Source organism: Sinocyclocheilus rhinocerous, unplaced genomic scaffold (assembly GCF_001515625.1).
Source record: "Sinocyclocheilus rhinocerous isolate Xijiao unplaced genomic scaffold, SAMN03320098_v1.1 scaffold1325, whole genome shotgun sequence".
Taxonomy (NCBI): Eukaryota; Metazoa; Chordata; class Actinopteri; order Cypriniformes; family Cyprinidae; genus Sinocyclocheilus; species Sinocyclocheilus rhinocerous.
Window position 1 is genome coordinate 271,037 of NW_015659004.1, and position 24,121 is coordinate 295,157.

General features: G+C 35.8%; 1 protein-coding gene across 1 annotated transcript; it reads right to left on the reverse strand.

The window, feature by feature from the left end:
- Positions 1–2,717: 2,717 nt before the first annotated feature.
- Positions 2,718–20,478, reverse strand: LOC107723152 (sodium/potassium/calcium exchanger 2-like). The gene is made up of 9 exons (XM_016531681.1): positions 20,312–20,478; positions 16,186–17,217; positions 16,027–16,091; positions 15,557–15,766; positions 14,735–15,443; positions 14,633–14,647; positions 5,058–5,222; positions 3,811–3,977; positions 2,718–3,708 (listed from the first exon to the last, which is right to left on the reverse strand). The coding sequence occupies exons 2-9, from the start codon at positions 17,089–17,091 to the stop codon at positions 3,459–3,461; spliced, it is 2,487 nt and encodes an 828-aa protein (XP_016387167.1). The 5' UTR covers positions 17,092–17,217; positions 20,312–20,478; the 3' UTR covers positions 2,718–3,458.
- Between the last annotated feature and the right edge of the window lie 3,643 nt (positions 20,479–24,121).

Genomic DNA, 24,121 nt, shown 5'->3' on the forward strand with positions numbered 1-24,121 from the left:
TTAAGAGTTTAGGAAAATTGTTAAAAGTATTGAAAAAATTGTCATAGCAATCGTAAAAAACTGTAATTGTTGCTTCAGGAATTATTCATTTTTTTCTCTCAACTTTTTATTATTTTCTTTTTTCACAAGTCAATTTTGCTTTTCTCATTCATTCTTTGTGCTGTAATACAGTCAGTAAAATGAAAAGATGTTATTCTTATCCTATAATGAAATACTTATGTGACAATTCATTCAAACTTCAAAGATAAAAGTTCATAGTTATAGTGTTATAGTGTTTTTTAGACCAGTGTGTTATGAATGAAATGTATATTTTCTGAATGAGAATTGTTGCCAGTGTTATGGCACGAGCTTATTTTGAGACATATATGAAGTGTTTCGTTGGTCTGAGTGAGTTTTGGAGGTGAGATAAACAGTTTGGCCAAGATTCATGTTGGTAATGTAGACTGTGTGAACAGTTTTGAAAATGCGGCTTCAGTATTGAACAACGCTTGTTAGCAATTGAAAAAAAACCCCTGTAATGATTCCAGTGTCTGTACTTTTCTCTCTAGTCTATTACAATGATGCATAAATGTGTAGAACCATTATGAAAGCTGCATCATGTGTTTTGAACAACTATATTTAATGATTGTAAACTACACAGTGAAACTATGGGTATCTTGTGTGTGGGTGATCTAAAGTAATGTTCCTATGATATTTCATAATAAATCTTCTTCTTTAAAGATATGAACGCAATATGCAAAGTTTTGAACATTCGACAGTTGTGTTACAAATAATGACTGTTTTGAGTTTTGTGTCTAGAGTTTTGAAAAATGACATCAAGGTTCTGGAAAAAATTGGTGACAAAATGATTATAAAAAAACTGTAATATCATATATATAAAATGATGTAATATCTGCTGTGATAATTATTGTTTAATCTCAAAACAAATGTTTGTGGGGGAAAAGTGCTAAACCAAGTCAAGACAATATTAGCTATCCAAATATTAACTATCCAAAATTTCAGCTGAGCGTATGAAGTGGAATTACAATTTATCATACAAGTATATGACTTTACATCAATTATGATTGTTTTAATGGCTTTGCAAGCTTAAACTTGCTTTGTATTCATAGATTTACATCAAAGACTGTATCATCATCTCAAAGTTCTCAAATTTAAGTGATATTTTTCCTTTTCTTCTTCTAATGTAATATTAATAATATATCATCACATACTGTATTTGTTATTATATTGGCCACACCCCTCAACAATTTTGTATTACATAGAATTTCTCCGTTTTTAACATCACAAAACAAAGTTTAGGCACTTAAGCTCAAAATGAAAATTTTGAAGAACAAAAATCATAAAAAAATCAAATACTTGAAGTAATACTGCTTTAGTGTAAGTTTAGAAATAATTTTATTTTGTACATCACTCATGTAAATACACAGAAATTAATAATGGATAGATACATATGTATTTAACTAAGAATACCGGTCAAATGCAAAGCTGTTGGGTGCTCCATTCCTTTAGTACTTTCACTTCCAAATTTCATTCCATCATCCGAAATGATTTAAGACAGGAATGAGAGATACAGGCAGGGATGAATGATCGGTAAAGAGTTCTGCAAAGTGCACTGAACTCTCTCACACATCTACTCACATTAACACCAGCTGGCAGCTCTGATAACAGCAGAGTCTGTAAAAGTTCATGAACACTGCAGTCTAGACAGATGATGATGATGATGATGATGATGCTGCTGAAGATGATGATGACGAAGACACCCTTTAGCTCAAGAAATGACAGCTTTTGCTGTAACTGATTGTGAAAAGAGAGCGATAACTGGTTCTCTATAAGCAGAGAATGTATTGTACTATTCATTCATTCATTGGATTTTGCCAAACGAATCACACCAAATTAAACCTCAGTCCCAGAGAATAAACATATAAAATATCGCATTTACAAATAACAATTAATGTGGTTAATTATATTCAATAGTACAGCGAGCACTCCAAATCTTTAGAGTCGGATACTGATTATTTGCAGTTCTACACTTTAAAACAATATTGGGCCTAAATTTAAGATTTATGTATTGACATTGCATAGAAAAAGTCCATCCATTTGGATTACAGAGTTTTAACAAACTAATGAATGTAATGCATATTTGCCAATTATGCAAGAACGAAAAGAAACAGGTTAGATTTCTGCACTCAAAAAAATCATGGCATAGTTATTATTAAATGTTTGCTTCTATTTGATTTTAAATAACAACTTTTAAAATGCATTTACTCAAATGCAATTTACTCAGGCATGGGCATGGTTAAAATATGATAGCTATGGAACAAGCAATATTCAATTAGTTAAAATACATGAGATTGAAACAAATTGGATTTTTAAATATATAAACCTGGTTATTCTGTGTTCGTACTATTACAGAAATCTTACCCGTTTCATTTACGTATGAATGACAAATATGCATCGGTGTTATTTTAGTACCATTGTGATAGTATTAGTGTTTTTAATATTTTGAATTAGTTGTTTTTGTATTTTCCATTTTAATTTAATTTTTAATATTTTAGTAATTTTGTTGTGTTTTTTGTCATTTTTTAAAAGTCTATATAGGTTTTATTATTTTTAATAAAAATTGTAGTTTTAGTTATATTAGTACATCAAGTTAAATTAAAAGAAAATTAGAAATGTTTCATATTTTATTTCAGTTAACGTTTATTGTATTTCAAGTAACAAAAATATTTTTGTCGTTGCCATTTTAGTTAACCTATAATAACCCTCATATGCATTCCATGAAGTTTATTAGTTTGTTAAAACTTTGTCATCCAAATGGACAGAAGTTTTATATGCAATTCGACAACATAAATCTGAAATTTAGTCCTAAATATTTTGTTAAGAATAGACTTCTGACTACGTCTACAAGTCTATTCAATAAAAGATATGATATGCTCCGAATGAAAATGCTCAAGTAACAATCAGAAAGGACCAGCGTTCAGGCAAAGCAAATATAAAGCTTTGTTTCATCCTTCTTTTCAAGTTATTGTGCAACACAAGGCTTATGATATCATGAGCTTTAAAGCACAGTCCCAGGATCGTGATCGATTTATTATTGCATATTTTCACCAAAGGTCCTTTCCTGAGTCTGTGGACACTCCCCATAGATGTCCACCTCCTCACTGGATGTTGTGTCTCCTTGCTCTTAAAGTCCATCCTCTTCATACAGCGTATTAAAAATGGCTAAAATCTACAGTACATCAAGTCTACATGTACTGCTTTTGAGAGTGCATGCAGAATATTGCACTACTTTCCCATAACAAACTACTGCTTGGAAAGCCCTGCTACTCAGATTTCGGTGGATATAAAGATGCAGTGCCACAGCGCAGCTGCGGTCAAGCTCTCATGTTATCATTCGGATGCCCAATAAATAGGAGTCTGTTCCCAGAAAAAGAACAAGGGCGTATACGATAAAGGAATCAAATGGAGACCGGGCAGATGATGATCTTGTCCTCCAGCATTACGCTGACCACCAGGAACACAAAGTAGAGCAGGAACATGAAGAAACCCAGCAGCTTGCTCATCTTCCACTTGCACACAGCGATGGAGATAATGACGAAGAGGAGCATGAGGAAGAGCAGAACGATGGCGCAGAACAGGCCGTTGCTGCTCACGGTCACTGGAGTCAGGTCGTTCAGGATTGAAAAGACCAGCCATGGAAAAGGCAGGCTGGGGACAGTGAACAGACACAGGGAGATGTTTCAAAGGGTTGTTTTACAGTAGGGAGTCTATCACATGATGATTCTAGTGTTACTGATGAAGATCTCTCACCCAACGGTGATGTCAAATATGTTGGAGCCGACTGAGCTGGAGACGGCCATGTCGCCGAGACCCTTCCGGGCAACAATAACACTGGTGATGAGATCAGGAATGGAGGTACCAGCCGCTAGAATAGTCAAACCCATGATCTCTTCTGTGATTCCAATAGTCTCACCGACCTGTGGGAGAAATTTGTACTGGGTGTTTGAAACTTTCCATGAAAATACTATGATAAAACGGTGTTAAATTGGCATTAGCCTCAGCTGTCGTCAAAGATCTGTTTGAAGGAGATCTGACATTAATTTATTATGATTTTACTCTAGTAGCACTACAGGTATCTTTGCAAGGGCAATTTAACATGTAAAAGACAGGCAGTAAAATTATTTTGCCTCCTAAGATCACAAAATCACATTGTTTTGGCCAAACCACATCTATAGTTTGTGGGAAATAGAAATCCCAGAGAGCACTGCAATGAGCTAGGTGAAAAAATCCATTCAGGATGACAGAGGATGGATGAAGAGTGAGAAATTTTATTTATAAATGTTTATGTACATACTTTTATAGTATTTATGAATATAGCTTTTATTTTTACGTTTTCAATTTTCATTTTAAGTTTTAATAATTCATTCTTTTTATTTCAACTTATTTTTTATTTCAGTTTCAGTTTATTATTCCAGTAATTTGTAAAGGCAACAGTCCCAATTACATTTTATTTTTAGGTTTTTCGGTTAATATTTCTTATTATTATTTCAGCTTTATTTCAATGAACAAAAAACATTTCAAAGCAGTTTTTAGTTTTACGTAACAATAACAACACTGTACTGAAAAAATTGTAAACCTAAAAATGGTAACACCTAAAATAACACGTTTTATTCAAGTATATACAAAATATATTGACTGTACCAACCTACATACAATTTCTTAACTCATACCAACAAAATTTATTTTAAATTAATTTAGAACACAAATGTATAGGTTAAATCAAGTAAGTTAATGTTGTAAACCACAATTTTTGAAATGGTACCATGATAAGTGTATATAAATGCCATTGTACACTGTATCAAAAACAAAAGTGTTGCGTTTATAATTTTGTTCAGTGTATATTATCTATTTGACTGCACTGACACTATCAGATAAGAACAAAACTTGAAGTGAATTTAACTGGATGATCAAGCTAATGTCTTCATTAGAGCTGCTTTATAGCTAAATAAAATTTGTTTATTTTGCATTAAATGGATGTAAAAAAAACTCAAACGTACATCTCTGCGGACATCTGGCAGCGACAGCCACAATGGAAAGACGATGGGGAAGATGAAGAGGTATGTTGCTTGCTTCCTCAGTGTGTCTGGCCAAGCCAAGCTCAGAGGCTGGTCTTCATCTTCCTCCTCTTCAGCCTTTGAGATTAGAACCACAAAAACATGATGTCATTCAGTTGCCTGTGATATTGTAATATTAGAATATTTTTCTAGGCTTGATTGTGTTTATGGGGTGCAGTCTAACATGTGTTAATGCTTGTGTAGCATTTTTTTTTCACATAATTTACCTTTATTCCACACCGCTCTGTCCCTTCTCTGAGAAACGCGCTGATCATTTCCTGCTTTTATGAAGCCCCGCCCTCAGAAATAGGCGATGGGCTCTGATTGGTTAGCTAGCCCAGTGTGTTGTGATTGGCTAAACCGCGCATTTTTTTTCACATAATTTACCTTTATTCCACACCGCTCTGTCCCTTCTCTGAGAAACGCGCTGATCATTTCCTGCTTTTATGAAGCCCCGCCCTCAGAAATAGGCGATGGGCTCTGATTGGTTAGCTAGCCCAGTGTGTTGTGATTGGCTAAACCGCCTCTAGTGCGCGTCTAAACGTCCCGCCCCTCACCTCGGCGGCATGTGCTCCGGTTGTATTGTAAACAACGGCGTCGTTAATATTGCTTATCAGTTTGAGCCCGATTGAGAAGCAGAGAATATTATTGAAGAGGATCGTGCAGAACCTGTGCACTTTTTTGGCTTTTAATGGTAGGCCTATGTTTTTTGTTTGTTGTTGTCTCATACTTTTAGATATGCTGTTATTTGTAAATGCTACTGCTTATGTAATTTTAAAAGACGATATCTCCGTTTGCATTGAACTTTCAGCTTCGTAACTTTGCAGATATTGTTTATGCTCAAACAGCAACATTACACACTAACTAATGTTAAAAAAGTGAAATCGCAATCAAACACCTTTTTAACAAAAACTATAATGCTTCAAAACCATCTAAATCTGGATTTTCCAGAGCTAAAACACAGTGAGAAATCTGTAGGAAACACTCTGTCCATTGTACCTGTCTGCTAGGCTAGCACTCTTTATTTCAGTATTGAGGGCGTCTGATCAAAATGTGTCTTGTCACTAATGGAAATGCAGAGGAGGCTGAATTAAATGAGGTGGAGAAGGGGAGGTGTGTTTGTGAGTTAAAGCTCCTGGCTTTGCGCTTGTTGTTTGGAAGAAGCGAGCGAGTGAGCAGTACCTGTACTTCCTCTCTCTCTCTCTTTCTTTAAAATCTGGTGCTCTCATGTTTCAACCTGACTGCAGGAATGTCCACCAGAGCTGTTGCCTGTGAATTGAATGTTCATTTCTCTACCATAAGCCGTCTCTATATATTTTATATTTCACATAACAGATGTTTGTTTACATATACTCCACAAGACAAAATAATAACCGAATTTATAAAAATGACCCCATTCAAAAGTTTACATACCCTTGTTTGTCCCGAGCAGCTCAACTGCTGCCTGCTGTTCTTCAGAAAAATCCTCCAGCTCCTGCACATTCTTTGGTTTTCCAGCATCTTCTGCATATTTGAACCCTTTCCAACATTGACTGTATGACTTTGAAATCCATCTTTTAACACTGAGGACAATTGAGGGACTTATGCATAACTATTACAAAAAGTGAAAACGTACTGATGCTCAAGAAGGCCACACAATGCATAAGAAATTATGACAATTTTGTAAGAAATAGTTAGTCTTCTGGGAAACATGTAATTTATGTAGCTTCTGAAGTCCAACTAAATGAAAAAATATGACTGTTAAACAAAATGAGAAGAATTTACACTTATTATCATCCTGTTCAGGCTGTTAATGCATTGTGTAGCCTTCTTGACCATCAGTAAATGTTTCCACCTTTTGTAATAGTTGTGTACGAGTCCCTCAGTTGTCCTTAGTGTGAAGATATGGATCTCAAAATTATACAGTCACTTTTGGAAAGGGTTCAAATATGCAGAAGATGCTGGAAAACCAAAGAATGTGTAGGAGCTGGAGGATTTTTCTGAAGAACAGCAGGCAGTTGAACTGCTCAGGACCAACAAGGAACTCATGAACAAATATCGCAAAATATAAAAACAGTCGTGGATCATCCAAGAAATGACACATATTATTAAGATTCAAGGGTATGTAAACTTTTGAATGGGGTCATTTTTTATAAATTCAGTTATTTTGTCTTGTGGAGAATATGTAAACATCTGTTATGTGAAATAGCTTATTCAGGACAGTACTAAATAAAAAATAACATGCAATTTTCATGATCCCTCTTATTTTGTTTCAATTATTAACATTTTGCACATTCTGCAAGGGGTATGTAATATTTAAATTATATTTCTATTTAATAAACATTTTAGAACAAAAAAACAAGTAATTTATTTTATTTTAAGAAAACAATGTAATTTATTTATTTTGTGGAACTATTTCATAGTCTTCAGGTACATAAGAGAGAATACATTATTGCAAGTTCAAATTGTTTATAGCTCTGCTCCTAAATGGTTCAAATAAGCTCTTTTTCAACAAGCCCTTTCCCAGTGAGGTGGCAGCACCAGCAGTGTCCTCATGAGAAAATCAGTTGGCTCAGCAGAGACACACGAGCAGCCTTAATTAAGCCTAATCAGCCCAGTAGAGCATAGAGGGCTTAAGCACGTTTCCTTCGTGATTAGCAGGCTCTGCCATTTGCTCCCTGTTCACGTTCCTCCCTTCCCAGCTTTGGTCTTTCTGCAGGTGGAAGATAAGCTCTGGCCTATGAAAATACAGCTGAGCTCTGTGTGCTCAGCGAGCAGCAGAGGTCAGCCAACCGGAGACCAGCTCGCTGAAGCTGTCTGACATTACCGGACGTCCTGCTGCTAGGCCAACAATCTTAAACGTCTGAGTTAAGGCCGTTCGCACTAAGAATGAAAACTATACTACATTATCCTCCAGACAAATGGATGACAACATTATTCTAACCCACCTTCCAATTACTGTCCAATTAAAGTAGGATGGATGCTTATTGCCTGTTGATGTTTTTATCAGTCATAAGCTGGAATAAAAAATTGCCCCGAATTTGATCCCAGCGATATCATTTCTCTATCGTTATTGTTATAGTTATAGCTGTGGTGTGGACTTCGCTATTCTCTTACAGTTTTTAAAACTTGATAGTTACAGAAATTATAAAGATGAAAAAATGGTGTAGAAACAATTTTCACTCAGAAATTGCTAGTACATTTCAGAATTACAAAGAAATGGCATTGACGTAACATTGAAACAAATGTGAAATTTTTAAATAAGACTTAAATAGAATTTTCTCGCAAAAGATTCTGCAAAATTTACAACTTCGAAAAAAAATGAATGTTATATTTTACTACCATTGGCGTTTTAGTTTATATTTTCACATTATAGAATTCATTACATGGCAATCATGTGAACATAATTTTAAACATAACATTAAGCACCAATAGGGATGGGCGATATGGGCTTTAAAATATATCACGATATTTCTGGTATTTATTGCGATAACGATATCAATGACGATAATTCAGGGAATCCTGTTTCTTTAGAGACAAGCACCAAGCAGTCAAAAATCTGACTGAGGCCTAAGACTACACGTAGGACCTTAAAATCAGAGTCTCAAAGCTGAATCCTGAATCAAGAAGTGCAATCCAAGAAGGAATCCAGTACTGAAAATCCAAAACATATTTCACAAATATTATATAAATTTGTAATCGGATTTAACATGCATTTTACACAAGACACAAATACTGAAAAGGAAGTCATGGGGATCTTACTAGAGAGCAGCTAATGAACTTTGCCGAGTAACAGTTTCAATCTATAGTCGCAGGAAAATTATGATTCTGATGGACTGATTGCACCATACCACTTTGGCAAGCGACTAGAGATGCAAACCTTTGGCTGACGACTACAGATGCAAAAGGTAGGAGACATGAAAAATAAAAGTTCATTTCATGCTTTTAAGAGCCCTCCAGAAAAGATTTTACTAGTAAAAGGGATTTCACTAGTAAAACATCTACCATAATATAATGAAATATTAGCTATATACAGTAGTATATGTAGTGGGGGGGTGGGTGGAGGAATCCAGTACTGAAAATCCAAAACATATTTCACAAATATTATATAAATTTGTAATCGGAACACTTTAAAACAAATTAAAAGAAATAAGAAGAATTGTTTGAAATTATGTCATTTCATTTTTACAGCATTTCTTTGACAACGTAGCACAGGTATTGCAGGGCCTGTCTCATTCAGAACATCCCACTCATTCCTTCTTTTTCCACACATTTTGAGTCAATCTGATCAATCTATAGTCGCAGGAAAATTATGATTCTGCTAATGAACTTTGCCGAGTAACAGTTTATCAATTAGTTGGACCAATTAGCATGCTGGACCCACGCAATGCCACCGTTACAGTATTATCTATAGAGTGGAAAGAACATGGATATATAGGAACTTCTACATTTTAAGCAGTGATGCAAAAGTCACAATTTTCAGCTTGGATATTGCTTTTCTTTAAATCGTTAAAAACATATACTTAAGATTGACAAATTAATATACCAAACATACTAAACTTTTCCTGTAGCAGCAGGAACTCAATCAGTCTACTGTATATCAATCAGTATAACATTAGATAAACAGACTGCCTGTTACATCACAAAAGCATCAGAGCACATAAGACTCCTTAACTAATGAAGATAATTCAGTATGATGTAACAGAGAGACTGAAGATGCGGACTCATCTTTGCTTTTAAAAGATCCAATTGAACATCAAGCTCAATTTTGCAACAACTGTATTTGTACACCATCTGTGACAGACAGTTTTTAAAAAAGTCGTAAATCCTGTGGACTTCATTCCAGGTTTAGTCATATGGGTCATCTGAGAACTTGAATTGCCTCTACAGTGTCTCTTAGCAAGAGTCCAGTAGTTAACCAGAGAAGGCAGCCCGGCACACTAAAGAGGCTTAAGGTAACCAATTTTAGAGACAGAGGCATTTAAGGATTCGTAAATTAACTCACACAACACATGATACCAGGTTCTCACACTCTCCCTTCTTTACTTTTCATATAGAGTTAAATATGGTTTGAATTACACCAGCAAAGATTTGCCTAACTACAGAGTCTACTAAGGCACTGAGAATATTATATAGTACTACAAACTGCAAAATAGGTTTGATAATTCAATGACTTTTCACTGGGATGTCACAATACAGAAGAAAATATCTGTCGCTAGTTTCATTATATTGCAACTTTAAGTACACTTTGGCTCATCTTCCAAATACTTCTAGCAATCAGGCTAGATTTTCTTCAGATTTTCCTCAGTTTATAATATTAAAGGTGCACATTTTTATTTTTATTTTTACTTATTTACTAGTTTTACACCTAAAGAAGTAAAAATTATACTTAAAAAAAAAAAAAAAATGTACAGAGATAAAGTACATTATATAGAGATAAAGACCACAATAGAAAAGCTGTTTTTATGGTGAATTATGGTAACACTTTAAATACCAATTCTCACTATTACCTACCATGCACATTACTAGTATGTTGGCTGTTTAATAGGACTTATAAAGTACATATTAATCTCTTTTTCTGCATGACCATATTTTAGATCCCTTAATCCGATCCCCATACCTACATTTAACAAGTACCTTACTAACTATTAAAAAATCAGCATATTAGATGACTGAAATTATACTTATATTATGTATTTATATTACAGATGAACAGCTGCTTTATCACTTAAATGTCATATCCAAATTTGCTGTAAATATTCTATGAATATCATTTAAAATATCCATAGCAGGCAGTACGGTGTAATTCATTAATTCAAAAATGCCTCCCAGGAAATTGTGTAATGTAGGACAGATAGTGAAAAGGGTTGTTGTAATGTACAATATTCTCTCAAAAGTCTTCTTCAGAAGGCAGGTCACTCCCCTAAGCACTAAGAGTCTTTTTACTTTGCTTGGCGTCACCCCTTCTAAGCAGTTGATTTGGGATTACAAAGGATTTCAGGTTAGGAGTCATAAACCACAAGCAGAAATGCAGATATCCACCATGTTTCTGAATGCTACATTAAACACTAAGTGACAAAGGTCTTCCTATGAAAATAAATCTGACAATGTCATTCAAAAACCTGAAGAGCTTCCCACAATACTCCGTATCTGAGCACAGTTTAAAAAAAGAACAGGACACCCGTCTATACTTAGAGGTACTAAAAGGATCACATCTTATTGGATTAGCCAGAGCTTCGGCTAAAGGAGCAAAGAGCACATGTACCAACTGCCCTACACCAACCCCTATCTCTACCACTATTCATTTTAATTTTAGAAGCCTTAAACCAAAATTCTCTAAACCAAAGCCATTTTTTCATTCCAATCCAGAAGGGTGAAAATCCAATGTAAATTGCTCTATAATGTCTTCTTCTACACGGCCCACCTGTCTGTGTGAATAAAAGGATATCTATTTATTTTGTGTTAAATCAATTCTGAATGAAGCGTGGGACATTTATGAAACATTTACAAGCTTTCTGGAATCACATTCCCAATGTACTGAGGTGACAATCCTACATTCAAAAAGCAATCTACCAGCAAAGAGCAATCTAAGACTAATGAATGTGGGTTTATTTAGATAACATGCTACTAATTGTTCTCAATCTCAAGAGGAACGTACATGCCCCTGGTGCATCACTAAGAAGCCTATCAAAACAGCATGGTCAGCTGATTCGCCTGTGTTCCATACGTGGGACAAACTGCATCTGCAAACAACAAATCAGACTCAAGCTGTTTGAACGAAACACTGCAGGTTGGACAGGTTGAACTGGCTTCATATGGGCCTCTTAAACGATCAATAATACATAATACCGCTAAACTGATATCCAGATTCAAGTTAATTCAACAGTGCATGGCATATAATCATACATCATTATTATATAATCATTATTTATATCACCTGCAGCAATGGGTCAATATACAGTGGCCCCAAAATGATGTAGACACTTTTGGGCAGTTAGGTCTTGCTTAAAAAGTTTGAATTTCACTGCATTAGTGGCTTCTGCAAATAAAGTATGCAAATATATATATATTTTTTTTTTTGGGGGGGGCTTTTAACCAATTGGACCCAAGGTCATTTTATTAATGTCTGACAACCAGAAAGTGTCTAAATGCTTTCTTCACATATATTGTTGTAGAATTTTTTCTTTTTGTAATTTTTTTTAAAATTAATAGTACACCACCAATTTATATATATAAGAAAAAGAAAAGAGAAGAGAAGCTATTGGAAATATGAAAGTAAGCTGCATGCACTGTATATTTATGTTCCTTGTGCCTGTCAGATTTATGCATATTAATAACGCTTTGTTTGATAGTGAAATAACTTTTAAAATGTCCACCCAGTAGTTGTTTGTCCTATAATGGACACACAGACAAACATTAAACAGCTAAGTAAACATTTTTGTACTTTCATAATCAGTATTTTCCCAGTAAAAATATGTAAACATCTCTAAAACAAGATTGCAATATTACTGACAAATTTATGACAAAAATGTAATAAAATTTTTCTCACATATATTGTTGTAGAATTTTTTCTTTTTGTAATTTTTTTTTTAATTAATAGTACACCACCAATTTATATATATAAGAAAAAGAAAAGAGAAGAGAAGAGCTATTGGAAATATGAAAGTAAGCTGCATGCACTGTATATTTATGTTCCTTGTGCCTGTCAGATTTATGCATATTAATAACGCTTTGTTTGATAGTGAAATAACTTTTAAAATGTCCACCCAGTAGTTGTTTGTCCTATAATGGACACACAGACAAACATTAAACAGCTAAGTAAACATTTTTGTACTTTCATAATCAGTATTTTCCCAGTAAAAATATGTAAACATCTCTAAAACAAGATTGCAATATTACTGACAAATTTATGACAAAAATGTAATAAAATTTAGTATAACAATATATCTTTTGAATTTTAATAATTTATATAAGTTTTTTTTTCCCGAAATAAATATTTTTACTGGGGAAAAATAGACGAAATGCTGGTTAAGACTCACAAATTTAAACAACTGTGTGAAGTGGTATTAACAAAGCTAATTGTGCCAGGAAAAGACAAAAATAGATATCTATGCCTCTTGAGATGTCTGGCTGATAAAACACAGGTTTCAGCAAAAGGGGAAAGTAAATGACAAATTTATGACAAAAATGTAATACAATTTAGTATAACAATATATCTTTTGAATTTTAATAATTTATATAAGTTTTTTTTTCCCGAAAGAAATATTTTTACTGGGGAAAAATAGACGAAATGCTGGTTAAGACTCACAAATTTAAACAACTGTGTGAAGTGGTATTAACAAAGCTAATTGTGCCAGGAAAAGACAAAAATAGATATCTATGCCTCTTGAGATGTCTGGCTGATAAAACACAGGTTTCAGCAAAAGGGGAAAGTAAAAGATTTTAACAACTTTCTTCCTTAACTCCATCTTGCCTCATCTCTACTACTTTTGCTCTCTCTTTCTGCTGTCCATCTCTGTCTATACAGCAGTGGTTCTGGTCTTACTCAGCTGATTGTGTGCTCTCAGAGCAGTGTTGTCTGCTCTGTCCAGGTGACACCTGATATAATGCCTAATCCGGCTCAGAGAGGTGATAAAACTGTCTGTGTTCTTTTCATTGGGAACACTGAATCTCAGCCAACAGTCGGGTTCCGCTCCCACTGCTGTTGCAATCAGCTTCCTTGTTCTGTTAAATGCTCAAGATCCACAGAAACTCCCAAAATGCACCATAAAAACCAGTGAGCATCGGCTACTCATTATATTCCCATAAGTCATCAGAGCATGAGCACAAATGTACATGTGCTTTATTTTCAGTCCTCGTAGTCTAATTGCTTAATGGGCATGAATTGCAGTTGTTAGAAGATTTTTAAAAAAGTCAACTTTTTTTTTTTTTAATGTTTGAATGCCATTATTTATGCACATAATGTTTTGCAGAGTATAGCATTTCCCCGAGAAAGACATCAAAGCATTGAAATATAATTTTTTCTCCAATCTCATATTTTTTTTTATCATCACCATGACCTTTTAGGGGCTCCGTACAAGTACATATTTAATAAGTGGTACTATACTTTTTTGCACAATGGCATACTTTAAGAACTAAGGTGTTGTTAAATACTAGTTATTTCATTAGCACTTGGGTTCCTCTTCATAAAAAAAAACAAGTGGAAGGCCCCTCACCGTCCAAAAAAATATTTCAAGTGCCAAATATTAGTAAATAATATAAGATGAACAGAACTATAACTATACTCTATCTGTTTGTCTATCTATAAAATATTATTAACAGAAACTGTCATGATGATTTCATTTCACATATGAATTTTTTGTTTCTTTAGCATTTCAAATAATAAGTTAATAAAAAATAATTAAATGACATTTAATAATAAAATAACTAATAATATTGATTATATAATATTAACTATGTTATAAAAGTCATCCTGTGTCAACGTTGGAAATTTGCTGAGGACCCTCAAGTGGGCCCCGGCACCCTTGTTGAGAACCAACCTGATATACTGATTCCTAACAGGAGTGGAAGGAGACATGAAGGAGAATGCCACCTTTGACCTGAAAAGCAGAGAGTAATTCACCTGGAATACTTCGACTCACCTTAGGAGGAGCTTCAATGTCATCCACTTGATTCCTGAATAATTTAGTCTTGATTGCAGTCTCTACAGTCATGTTGTACTTCATAAAAGTGACATAGCTTGCGTAACAGAGTAACAGTCCAATGCTCTCGACATAGGTAATGTAGTTATCCAGGAAGAAAACAATAAGCATAATTAGTCCAATGATATAAAAGCTGACATCTCTGAACAGAGGCCACCAGGTGAGGTTGAGGATCTCGCGTGAAAAGAGAGCGCACATCCCGATGACGAACAAGATGTTGAAGACAGCAGAACCCACGATGGTCCCGATGCCCACGTTGCTGTGTGAGACGAACACACCGATCACAGAGGTGAAGAGCTCGGGAGCAGAGCCTCCAGCGGCCATGAAGGTGGCACCCGCTACGTCATCCGAGATCTCCACTTTTTCTGTGATTACGGTGAGAGCGGGGACAAAAAACTCGTCGCAGACGATAGCAAGGGCAATGAACATGTACATCATGCCGAACATATGCAGCACGACTGCACCTTGCCTCCTCTCCTCCAGTGTGAACAGATCCTCTGGATAGTCTCCCTTGTGCTCATCGGACGAGGCCATAGCGATGGGCGCATCTGCCGAAACATTGTGCTCTTCGTCGGAAGATAGGACAGTTCTGTGTGGCACTGGCTCTGCAAGTCCATCATGGTTGGTGAGAGAGGTGAGTGGCGTCCATCTTGGGAATGGGCCCAAAGTGAAAGTAAAGGCACTCCAAGACAGGAACAATGAGAGGGCAGAGATGCTCAGGATAAAACCAAAAATCCGAGAAGGACGTAGTTTCCTCCTGACATGATGCACTCGATGGCGCTTGCTGTTCCGCTGCAGAGGGGTGCAATCTGACCCCAGTTTGACACTGGGGAACGTTGGATCCATGGTTGACGGGCAGCTTGGGGGTCCGGTGGTCTGAAATCTATGGATCTACTTAAACCTGACAGGAACAATATACTCCCCGATTCCTTGCAGGGTCCAGAGTTTCTAATGGCTTCCTCATAATAATCTCTGAAACACAACATATCACAAGAGTAAAAAAAAAAAAAGTTTAGATTTCTCTGGATCAGAATACATTTGCCTTTAAAAAATCTGATTTACTTTATAATTTTGAATCAAAACAAACATCAATGAGAAAAATCAATTGAGAAAATGATGATTTCATTTCACATATGAATTTTTTGTTTCTTTAGCATTTATAAAATAATAAAATAACTAATAATATTGATTATATCATATTAACTATGTTATAAAAGTCATCCTGTGTCAACGTTGGAAATTTGCTGAGGACCCTCAAGTGGGCCCCGGCACCCTTGTTGAGAACCACTGTGATATACTGATTCCTAACAGGAGTGGAAGGAGACATGAAGGAGAATGCCACCTTTGACCTGAAAAGCAGAGAGTAATTCACCTGGAATACTTCGACTCACCTTAGGAGGAGCTTCAATGTCATCCACTTGATTCCTGAATAATTTAGTCTTGATTGCAGTCTCTACAGTCATGTTGTACTTCATAAAAGTGACATAGCTTGCGTAACAGAGTAACAGTCCAATGCTCTCGACATAGGTAATGTAGTTATCCAGGAAGAAAACAATAAGCATAATTAGTCCAATGATATAAAAGCTGACATCTCTGAACAGAGGCCACCAGGTGAGGTTGAGGATCTCGCGTGAAAAGAGAGCGCACATCCCGATGACGAACAAGATGTTGAAGACAGCAGAACCCACGATGGTCCCGATGCCCACGTTGCTGTGTGAGACGAACACACCGATCACAGAGGTGAAGAGCTCGGGAGCAGAGCCTCCAGCGGCCATGAAGGTGGCACCCGCTACGTCATCCGAGATCTCCACTTTTTCTGTGATTACGGTGAGAGCGGGGACAAAAAACTCGTCGCAGACGATAGCAAGGGCAATGAACATGTACATCATGCCGAACATATGCAGCACGACTGCACCTTGCCTCCTCTCCTCCAGTGTGAACAGATCCTCTGGATAGTCTCCCTTGTGCTCATCGGACGAGGCCATAGCGATGGGCGCATCTGCCGAAACATTGTGCTCTTCGTCGGAAGATAGGACAGTTCTGTGTGGCACTGGCTCTGCAAGTCCATCATGGTTGGTGAGAGAGGTGAGTGGCGTCCATCTTGGGAATGGGCCCAAAGTGAAAGTAAAGGCACTCCAAGACAGGAACAATGAGAGGGCAGAGATGCTCAGGATAAAACCAAAAATCCGAGAAGGACGTAGTTTCCTCCTGACATGATGCACTCGATGGCGCTTGCTGTTCCGCTGCAGAGGGGTGCAATCTGACCCCAGTTTGACACTGGGGAACGTTGGATCCATGGTTGACGGGCAGCTTGGGGGTCCGGTGGTCTGAAATCTATGGATCTACTTAAACCTGACAGGAACAATATACTCCCCGATTCCTTGCAGGGTCCAGAGTCTCTAATGGCTTCCTCATAATAATCTCTGAAACACAACATATCACAAGAGTAAAAAAAAAAAAAGTTTAGATTTCTCTGGATCAGAATACATTTGCCTTTAAAAAATCTGATTTACTTTATAATTTTGAATCAAAACAAACATCAATGAGAAAAATCAATTGAGAAAAATATCAACTTTTAGTATGACAATGGCATGGATATTCATTTTATTTCAAGTTTATCCTACTTCATTTAAGTAGGATTAATATAACATGCTTTCCTCAGCCAATCAGGTAGCTGGCTGTCAGTCACCTTGCTGCAACCTATTAACTTCCAGAGTACGTCTTTGCAGTGGCGAAGGAGGACAGTGTTTCTCAGACTGATCCCACACCTGTTCCATAAGGCTGCTGATTGTTGATTTAAAGCAACACTGTTGACTTCTGTTTAAAGGTGCTGTATACAAGTTTTTGACTCTACTAAAGCATAAAAATACCATAATATGTTTGCAGATATTTAAGAAGCATGCTAAGTTAACATACTTGTTTATCTGAAAAGCAATGCTAGTCAGTTATTCTCCTTTGAAAATGTGCGTTCCAGGCCGGAATGTCGGTCTGTGTTTGGTTTGTGAAACCCGCCCACTGCCAGTTTACCCAATTGTATTTCGTCACACCGGGTTGCCAGTTGGCGGAAAACACAGCGTATTTCATTCCATTCATCAGTCAAGTGCCCTCGTTCCTGTCGGTGTCATCAATCTGGCAACCTGCGTGTGCGTCAAGTCTGAGGAGGAGGGGCCGGGTGAAAAAAACCCTCTCCAATATTTTGAATTTGGACTGCAATACCTAGTTCAACCACTCGGTGTCAATCCTACATACAGCACCTTTAATTTTAGCATTAAAGAGATCCCAAAATTACAATTCTGTCATGTTATTCCAAATCTTTCTTATTCCAAATGCAAAAACAATAACAAAAAAGTATTTTGAAGAATGCTGGTAAGCAAACATTTTTGGTTAAAAAATAAATAAGAATAATACGAATAATAATAATAAAGAAAGAAAGAAAAAAAAAAGAGAGAGACATTTTAATGATTACAGTATTTTCATTTTTGGGTGAACTATAGTTTAAATGTTAAATAGGTCTATTCATTCCTTTATAAAAATGAATTATACAATTAATAATAATAATTATAATGATGATGATGATTATTATTATTAATGTCTATGATTAAAGCACACTGAAAAACATATTCCTATACAGTCATTGTGCAGAACTTAACATCGTTTAAGCAAACACTCTCAGCCATTTCAGCTACAGGTTCCCTAATTGGTGACAGAAAGGTTAAGGGCAATGACAGTGACAGATGCTGCGGTTTTTGTTTGGTACACATCACAAGCTCTCTTTTCCGGTATAATAGAGCCTTTGAGATGTAAGTCTAATTGGTGTGACAACTAGACTGTTACCAAGCGTATTAACTCTTCCCACCTCACTTCCTTATACTCTGTAACTTCTACTAATGTATGGCTTGTGCAGATTTGGTAATAGACCATCACAACCTTCCCATAGTTTCATATTTCAAAAAGAATCTGGGATGTTGCTTTCCACACTGTAAGAAGTGAAGACATACAGATGACTTTCATAGTATGGAAAAAAATACTATGGAAGTCAATGGCTACCGTCAGCTGTTTGGTTACCAGCATTTTCAAAGGGTGAGTAAATTATATTTTTATTTTTGGGGCAAACTATCCCTTTAAAGTCACTCAAGTTGGTGTATAGTCAGAATGATTCAGCCATATCTGCATTGAATAAAACTAATTCAGTTATATTAGTCTTGATAAAAACTAATTAATTTAGATGTGACCATATTAACACGTTTTATTGTGCAAAAATATTAAAACAAAGCAGGATAAATGTTTACAGACTACCATGTGAATCCTAAAATAGAATCTCATCCCATATGACTGCCAGTCCACAACTGTCTAAATATGACAGTGAGTTACAGTTAACATAGTCAATAATTGGGCTTCGCGGTGTACAATAACCCAGTGTCTAACTATAACTAACCGCTTCCAAAAATCGACCAACCAAGAGAGCCACTTTTGTTACAATCTGGCATCTATAGGTTATAGGAGGACATGTGCTCATGTGTCTAAACCAATAAATAACCACTGTAATCTTGCAGACACCTCCTGATACTCACACAATGCATGCAACTAATAATACAGCAATTAATCATTCACACATGAGATATTAAACCAATAATCTATAAGTTTTGCATTGCGTATAACTCATATAAATCAGAATGACAAAAAAATAAAACAACCAATAAATAGTTACTTTTCTTATTATTATTTAAAATAAATCAAATTAAGCAATTATTCCACCAAATAATATAGTTCTACAGAAAGACAGAGCTATGGCAAGCAAACTGTGCATACTGTGAATGGGCTATTATACAGCTTCAACGTGGCTCATCCAATAATAATTAATATTTTAATGTAAAATATTAACACTTTGATCTACAAGTCATTTATGGTATTTGTATTCATATTTATTTTTAGTCATATCATTTATTGCATAGACCTTAAATACATATTATAAATATTTTTTCATTAATTGTAACAAAAACTTCTTTTTTTATTTATATTTACATTTTTAAAACTCCTGGCTGCTTCCTCTGATGAGTCCATCTGTCAAGCTAAGGATTTAATCGGATCTATAGGCCACTGTTATCCTGATTTACACAGCCTTTACTTTTACCCCATCTCACAGTATATGTCAGCACATACTGTATCACACACACTAATGTATATTTATTATCAGTGATCACATCTGCATCATAGGAACATTTAGAAAACAGTAACCAGTTAAATGCACATGTACAGTAAATGAACACCATTTGCATCAGTCACCTTGATTTTAAGACAAATTTATAGAAGATGAATGGGATAAATGATCATCCAATCATTTTATGATCATTTAAAAGGATCACCTTATGTATTTTTTGTATTTATGCATTGTTCCTTAAGCTAGGTTTATAGATCTTTTACACTTACATGAAAATCTGTTCATCAAGAAATAATAAAAACAGAAATGCAGGAAAACGCACAAATATCAGAATACTACTATTGAATAAATCAATTTACCTTTGCATCTGGTAGTTTAGCGTGGATGCTGAATCCTCCAGATGAATCTCACAGACGTATGGACACCAAGCACTTGCTGTTTCACTGTCATGGATCAAGAACGCTGCTACTGCTGCCACAGGTTAAAGGGGAGGTCTGATCTTTCCTCCCTCCCCGTCTCACTCTCTCCTTCCTTGCCCCATCCCTTCTGCATTTGTTCTGTCCTTGACAAGTTGGGTACAGTACATAACCTGCAATGGTGTATATAACACATAACGTGTCAATGTGTGTGTTTTTAAATCATGATCAAGATTTTATGATAAAATTTATTGCATATGGGATCCTGTAACTGGTCACACAAGTTTTAAACAATTTTACTGAACTTTTTGTCTTCACTAGTTTAATTTTTTAATTATTTAAAGTACAAGCATTAAAGTGCAAATCTATCATGTGCTGTCACTCAATATGAGGGGATAAAAATGGCATGCATTAAAATTATTTTAAAAAAAATTGCAGACTCTTTGTAAAACAATAAAAACTTTCAACTTTCCAAAATGATTTAATGTCAGCTACTTTTATTTCACTTGTATAATCATAATATTATTCTTGTGACACTTCATACTTTGATTTGATGCCTTGAAGTAAATATTATTAATTATTATTCAATTTACTATTATTTCAGAATGTAAAGACATGCTAGCTTTTATAATCCAAAGTATTACATTTGCAAAAAAAAAAAAAAATTTTTATATTTTAATAGTATTTTCTCTTACCCATATATTTTAAAATCTCATCAGGTTTGGAGGGGATTTCCCCCTAGTTAACTCAACCGCTATTCTTTCTCTACGTGTTCCAGAACTCACTAGTCTAAAATAGTCATCTTTAGCTATGATCTCAACTCTTGAGTGGTCATCTGTGTAGCAGGGTTAAGATTACCTTTAGCCACTCTCTTAAGCCATGACGAATATTATGTAATCTCCACACCGTTCCCCTCCCACTCCATCGCTCCCTTTCAGATAAACTCTTTTTCCTCAAGGGCCTGTTCCCAGAGAGCGATTCATATCAGCGAAATCCACACACAAGGACGAGATACACCAATACCATTGGGTCCTGATGCAGCTGTAACCCATCCCACTCTTGCAGGACCTAAAGCTGCCATCCAGCCCCATAAATTGAAGCCATAGATTAATGCATCTTTGTGAAGAGAAGATTAGGCCTGTAAGGCCACAGCTTTTGCTGGGCTTTAAATAGCATTTGAGCACAGCATGCTGGATGCAGCTGAACCTGACCCTGCCCTGCATAGAGGACATTTCAGCTTAACTATTGACTAATTCCACCTCCAATCAACCACACAATCTTCCAGGAAATGGGCCAGGAGTCTGGTCCTTGCACTTCTGTGGAAAATCATGCAGAGTGTGCAAACACATCTGACCTGAGGCTAACTGTGTTCTGCAGGGTGAAAGATCCTCCTCCTGCGGTTCTTGATGTTCTGGTGAACCATACTGCACTATACAGACATTACAGTTACATTTAGCCACTGTGGTCACCTCACCAGTAATGAGTTTTTACGTAGGGCTGTGCAATATATCGAAATTTCGCAAATGTACATATCGCAATATGCATATCGCTACAGCTTGCAATATTTGGGGCCATGAACAAAAGACAAAGAGAAAATCACTCACTGCTCTTACCTAAATAACATTTGTAGCTTAAATAAGAATCAGTGCATATTGAATTCAAAGAGGAAATACTAAGCAGTGTTTTATTTTTCCTTTTTATTATTCAGTTCCTAAACTCATGTTAAAATGATTACACTAATGTTAAAAATGAAATTTTTATGTAATGCTCGACTAAAACACATACCGTTCACTTTCAGAAGTTGTTGTAGGGGTGCTTTCTTATTAGAATCAGAATCAGAATGAGCTTTATTCACCACTTGTGCGCAAACAGGAACTCTTGGTACATAAATACATTCAAATAACCATATATATTGGACACAAGATAGTTATAGAAGTTCACAGAACTGACTCAGCAACAGCTGAGTAAAACAGTTTCATTTGAGCATGTGGCACTTTAAGCATTATCGTATCGCATATCGAATATCGCATTATTTAATGAGTTATCGCATATCGCATTTTTCTTCAATATCGCACAGCCCTAGTTTTTAGACATTGTATGATTGGGATGGCATGGTATATGTTTAAACATAAAACATTAATTATTCTCATTTAACTACAAATATTTGCTTGATACTTGTAACCATAATCACTATAACGCCATTTGATGTCACAAGTGTCTTTTTAGTAACCATGGCCAATATTCATATATACAAAGTTTTATCTGCACAAGAGCACACATGAAATAAGATTAGGTTAAATCGACAAATTAAAGTTACATTAAAAATCAGTGTTAAAAACAGTGTTTTTGATTTACCCTGACTTATATTTTAAGCTGTCGGGTCGGATTTGGTATGAAATTTCGTGTTTACCTAGGCCTTCGTCACTCGTTGCGTGTTTGCGTCATTTCCGTAAGTAAGGAAAGTAGGTCCAGCCAATTTATCGGCCAAAAAAAAAAAAAAACTGCCTTCTCTTGATATTATTTTCGGATATACTCTGTGTAAGACTTTCTTATTACTCTTAGCGGGTCTATTGTTGTTGAATGAACGATCCGCTCTGATATCGTAAGTGTACCGCAAACCATCAGATTAATCGCACAGTTAGAAAAGTTAAAACCCTCTGCAAGTAGCTTGCTCTTGTATGTTTAATTAAAGCTGCAGTCCGTAACTTTTTTTGGTTAAAAATGATCCGAAATCAATATTTGAGCAAGTACATAACCAGCCAGTGTTCGAAACTATCGCCTTACTTTAGCCCGATTCACAACGGTCAGTTTATAATGTTTTATAATTTGAGTGGTACAGGTAGGTTTTCGCGGGAAATTCGAGCATGCCGCTGCGTCATTACGTCACTTCTGTAAACATAAAGAAGTTGTCCCGGCTACTAGGCTATCGCATGTGAGGATCCTGCAGGTGGAGGATCGTTTATAGCCTTTTCTCACAGCAGCTGAAATAATTAAATGTATAATTTTGATGGCGGCTTGTAATCCAGAAAGGGTTATGTATTTATGAAACACATGTGAATGAAATTAAATTATATTCCAGTTTTAAATGTGCTTCTGATTACAGATAGCCTGGGATTACACAAGATTTGTATTTTAAAGACAACCAGTTCGAAGGGAGCATAATTTGCTTTTTGGGTTAAAAGAATTTCTTAATATGAAATTCGAGTGGTATGACAATTAGAGATTAGACTGCACAAAAATTTTAATCTACTCGCTTATACACTCTATACCAGGGGTCACCAAACTTGATCCTGAAGGGCCGGTGTCCTGCAGAGTTTAGCTCCAACTTGCCTCAACATACCTGCCTGTATACCTAGTAAGACCTTGATTAGCTGGTTCAGGTGTGTTTAATTAGGGTTGGAGCTAAACTCTGCAGGACATCGGCCCTCCAGGACCGAGTCTGGTGATCCCTGCTCTATACTCATAGTCACGCAATGCTGATATTGTTAACATTAACAATTTGAGAATAAAGTATAACAATAATAATAATTTGCAAGGTTTGATGTGATATGAGCTCATTTAGATTAAATCACCTTTGGTAGCGTGATTTATTGTAATGCTTTTTTCCTCAGTTGGTCAGAACAAACGTGGCAGACTTGTTACTTACTTGTTCAGATGACAATATCCGGTGAAAATGCTTATTTGAGTCATATATTCCAAGACGTAGGCTAGAATCTGTGAGCGCAAAGTACAATATCCACACCGGTGCGGTGC

Bases quoted from the DNA above. Each gene is read 5' to 3' on its own strand.
- LOC107723152 (XM_016531681.1), bottom strand. From the start codon at position 17,091: ATGGATCCAACGTTCCCCAGTGTCAAACTGGGGTCAGATTGCACCCCT. The intron at 15,767-16,026 runs GTTGACACAGGA...GTTGTGTTTCAG, and splicing joins GTCCTCAGCAAATTTCCAAC to AGATTATTATGAGGAAGCCA. The intron at 15,444-15,556 runs GTCAGGAGGAAA...CCCATTCCCAAG, and splicing joins AGCGCCATCGAGTGCATCAT to ATGGACGCCACTCACCTCTC.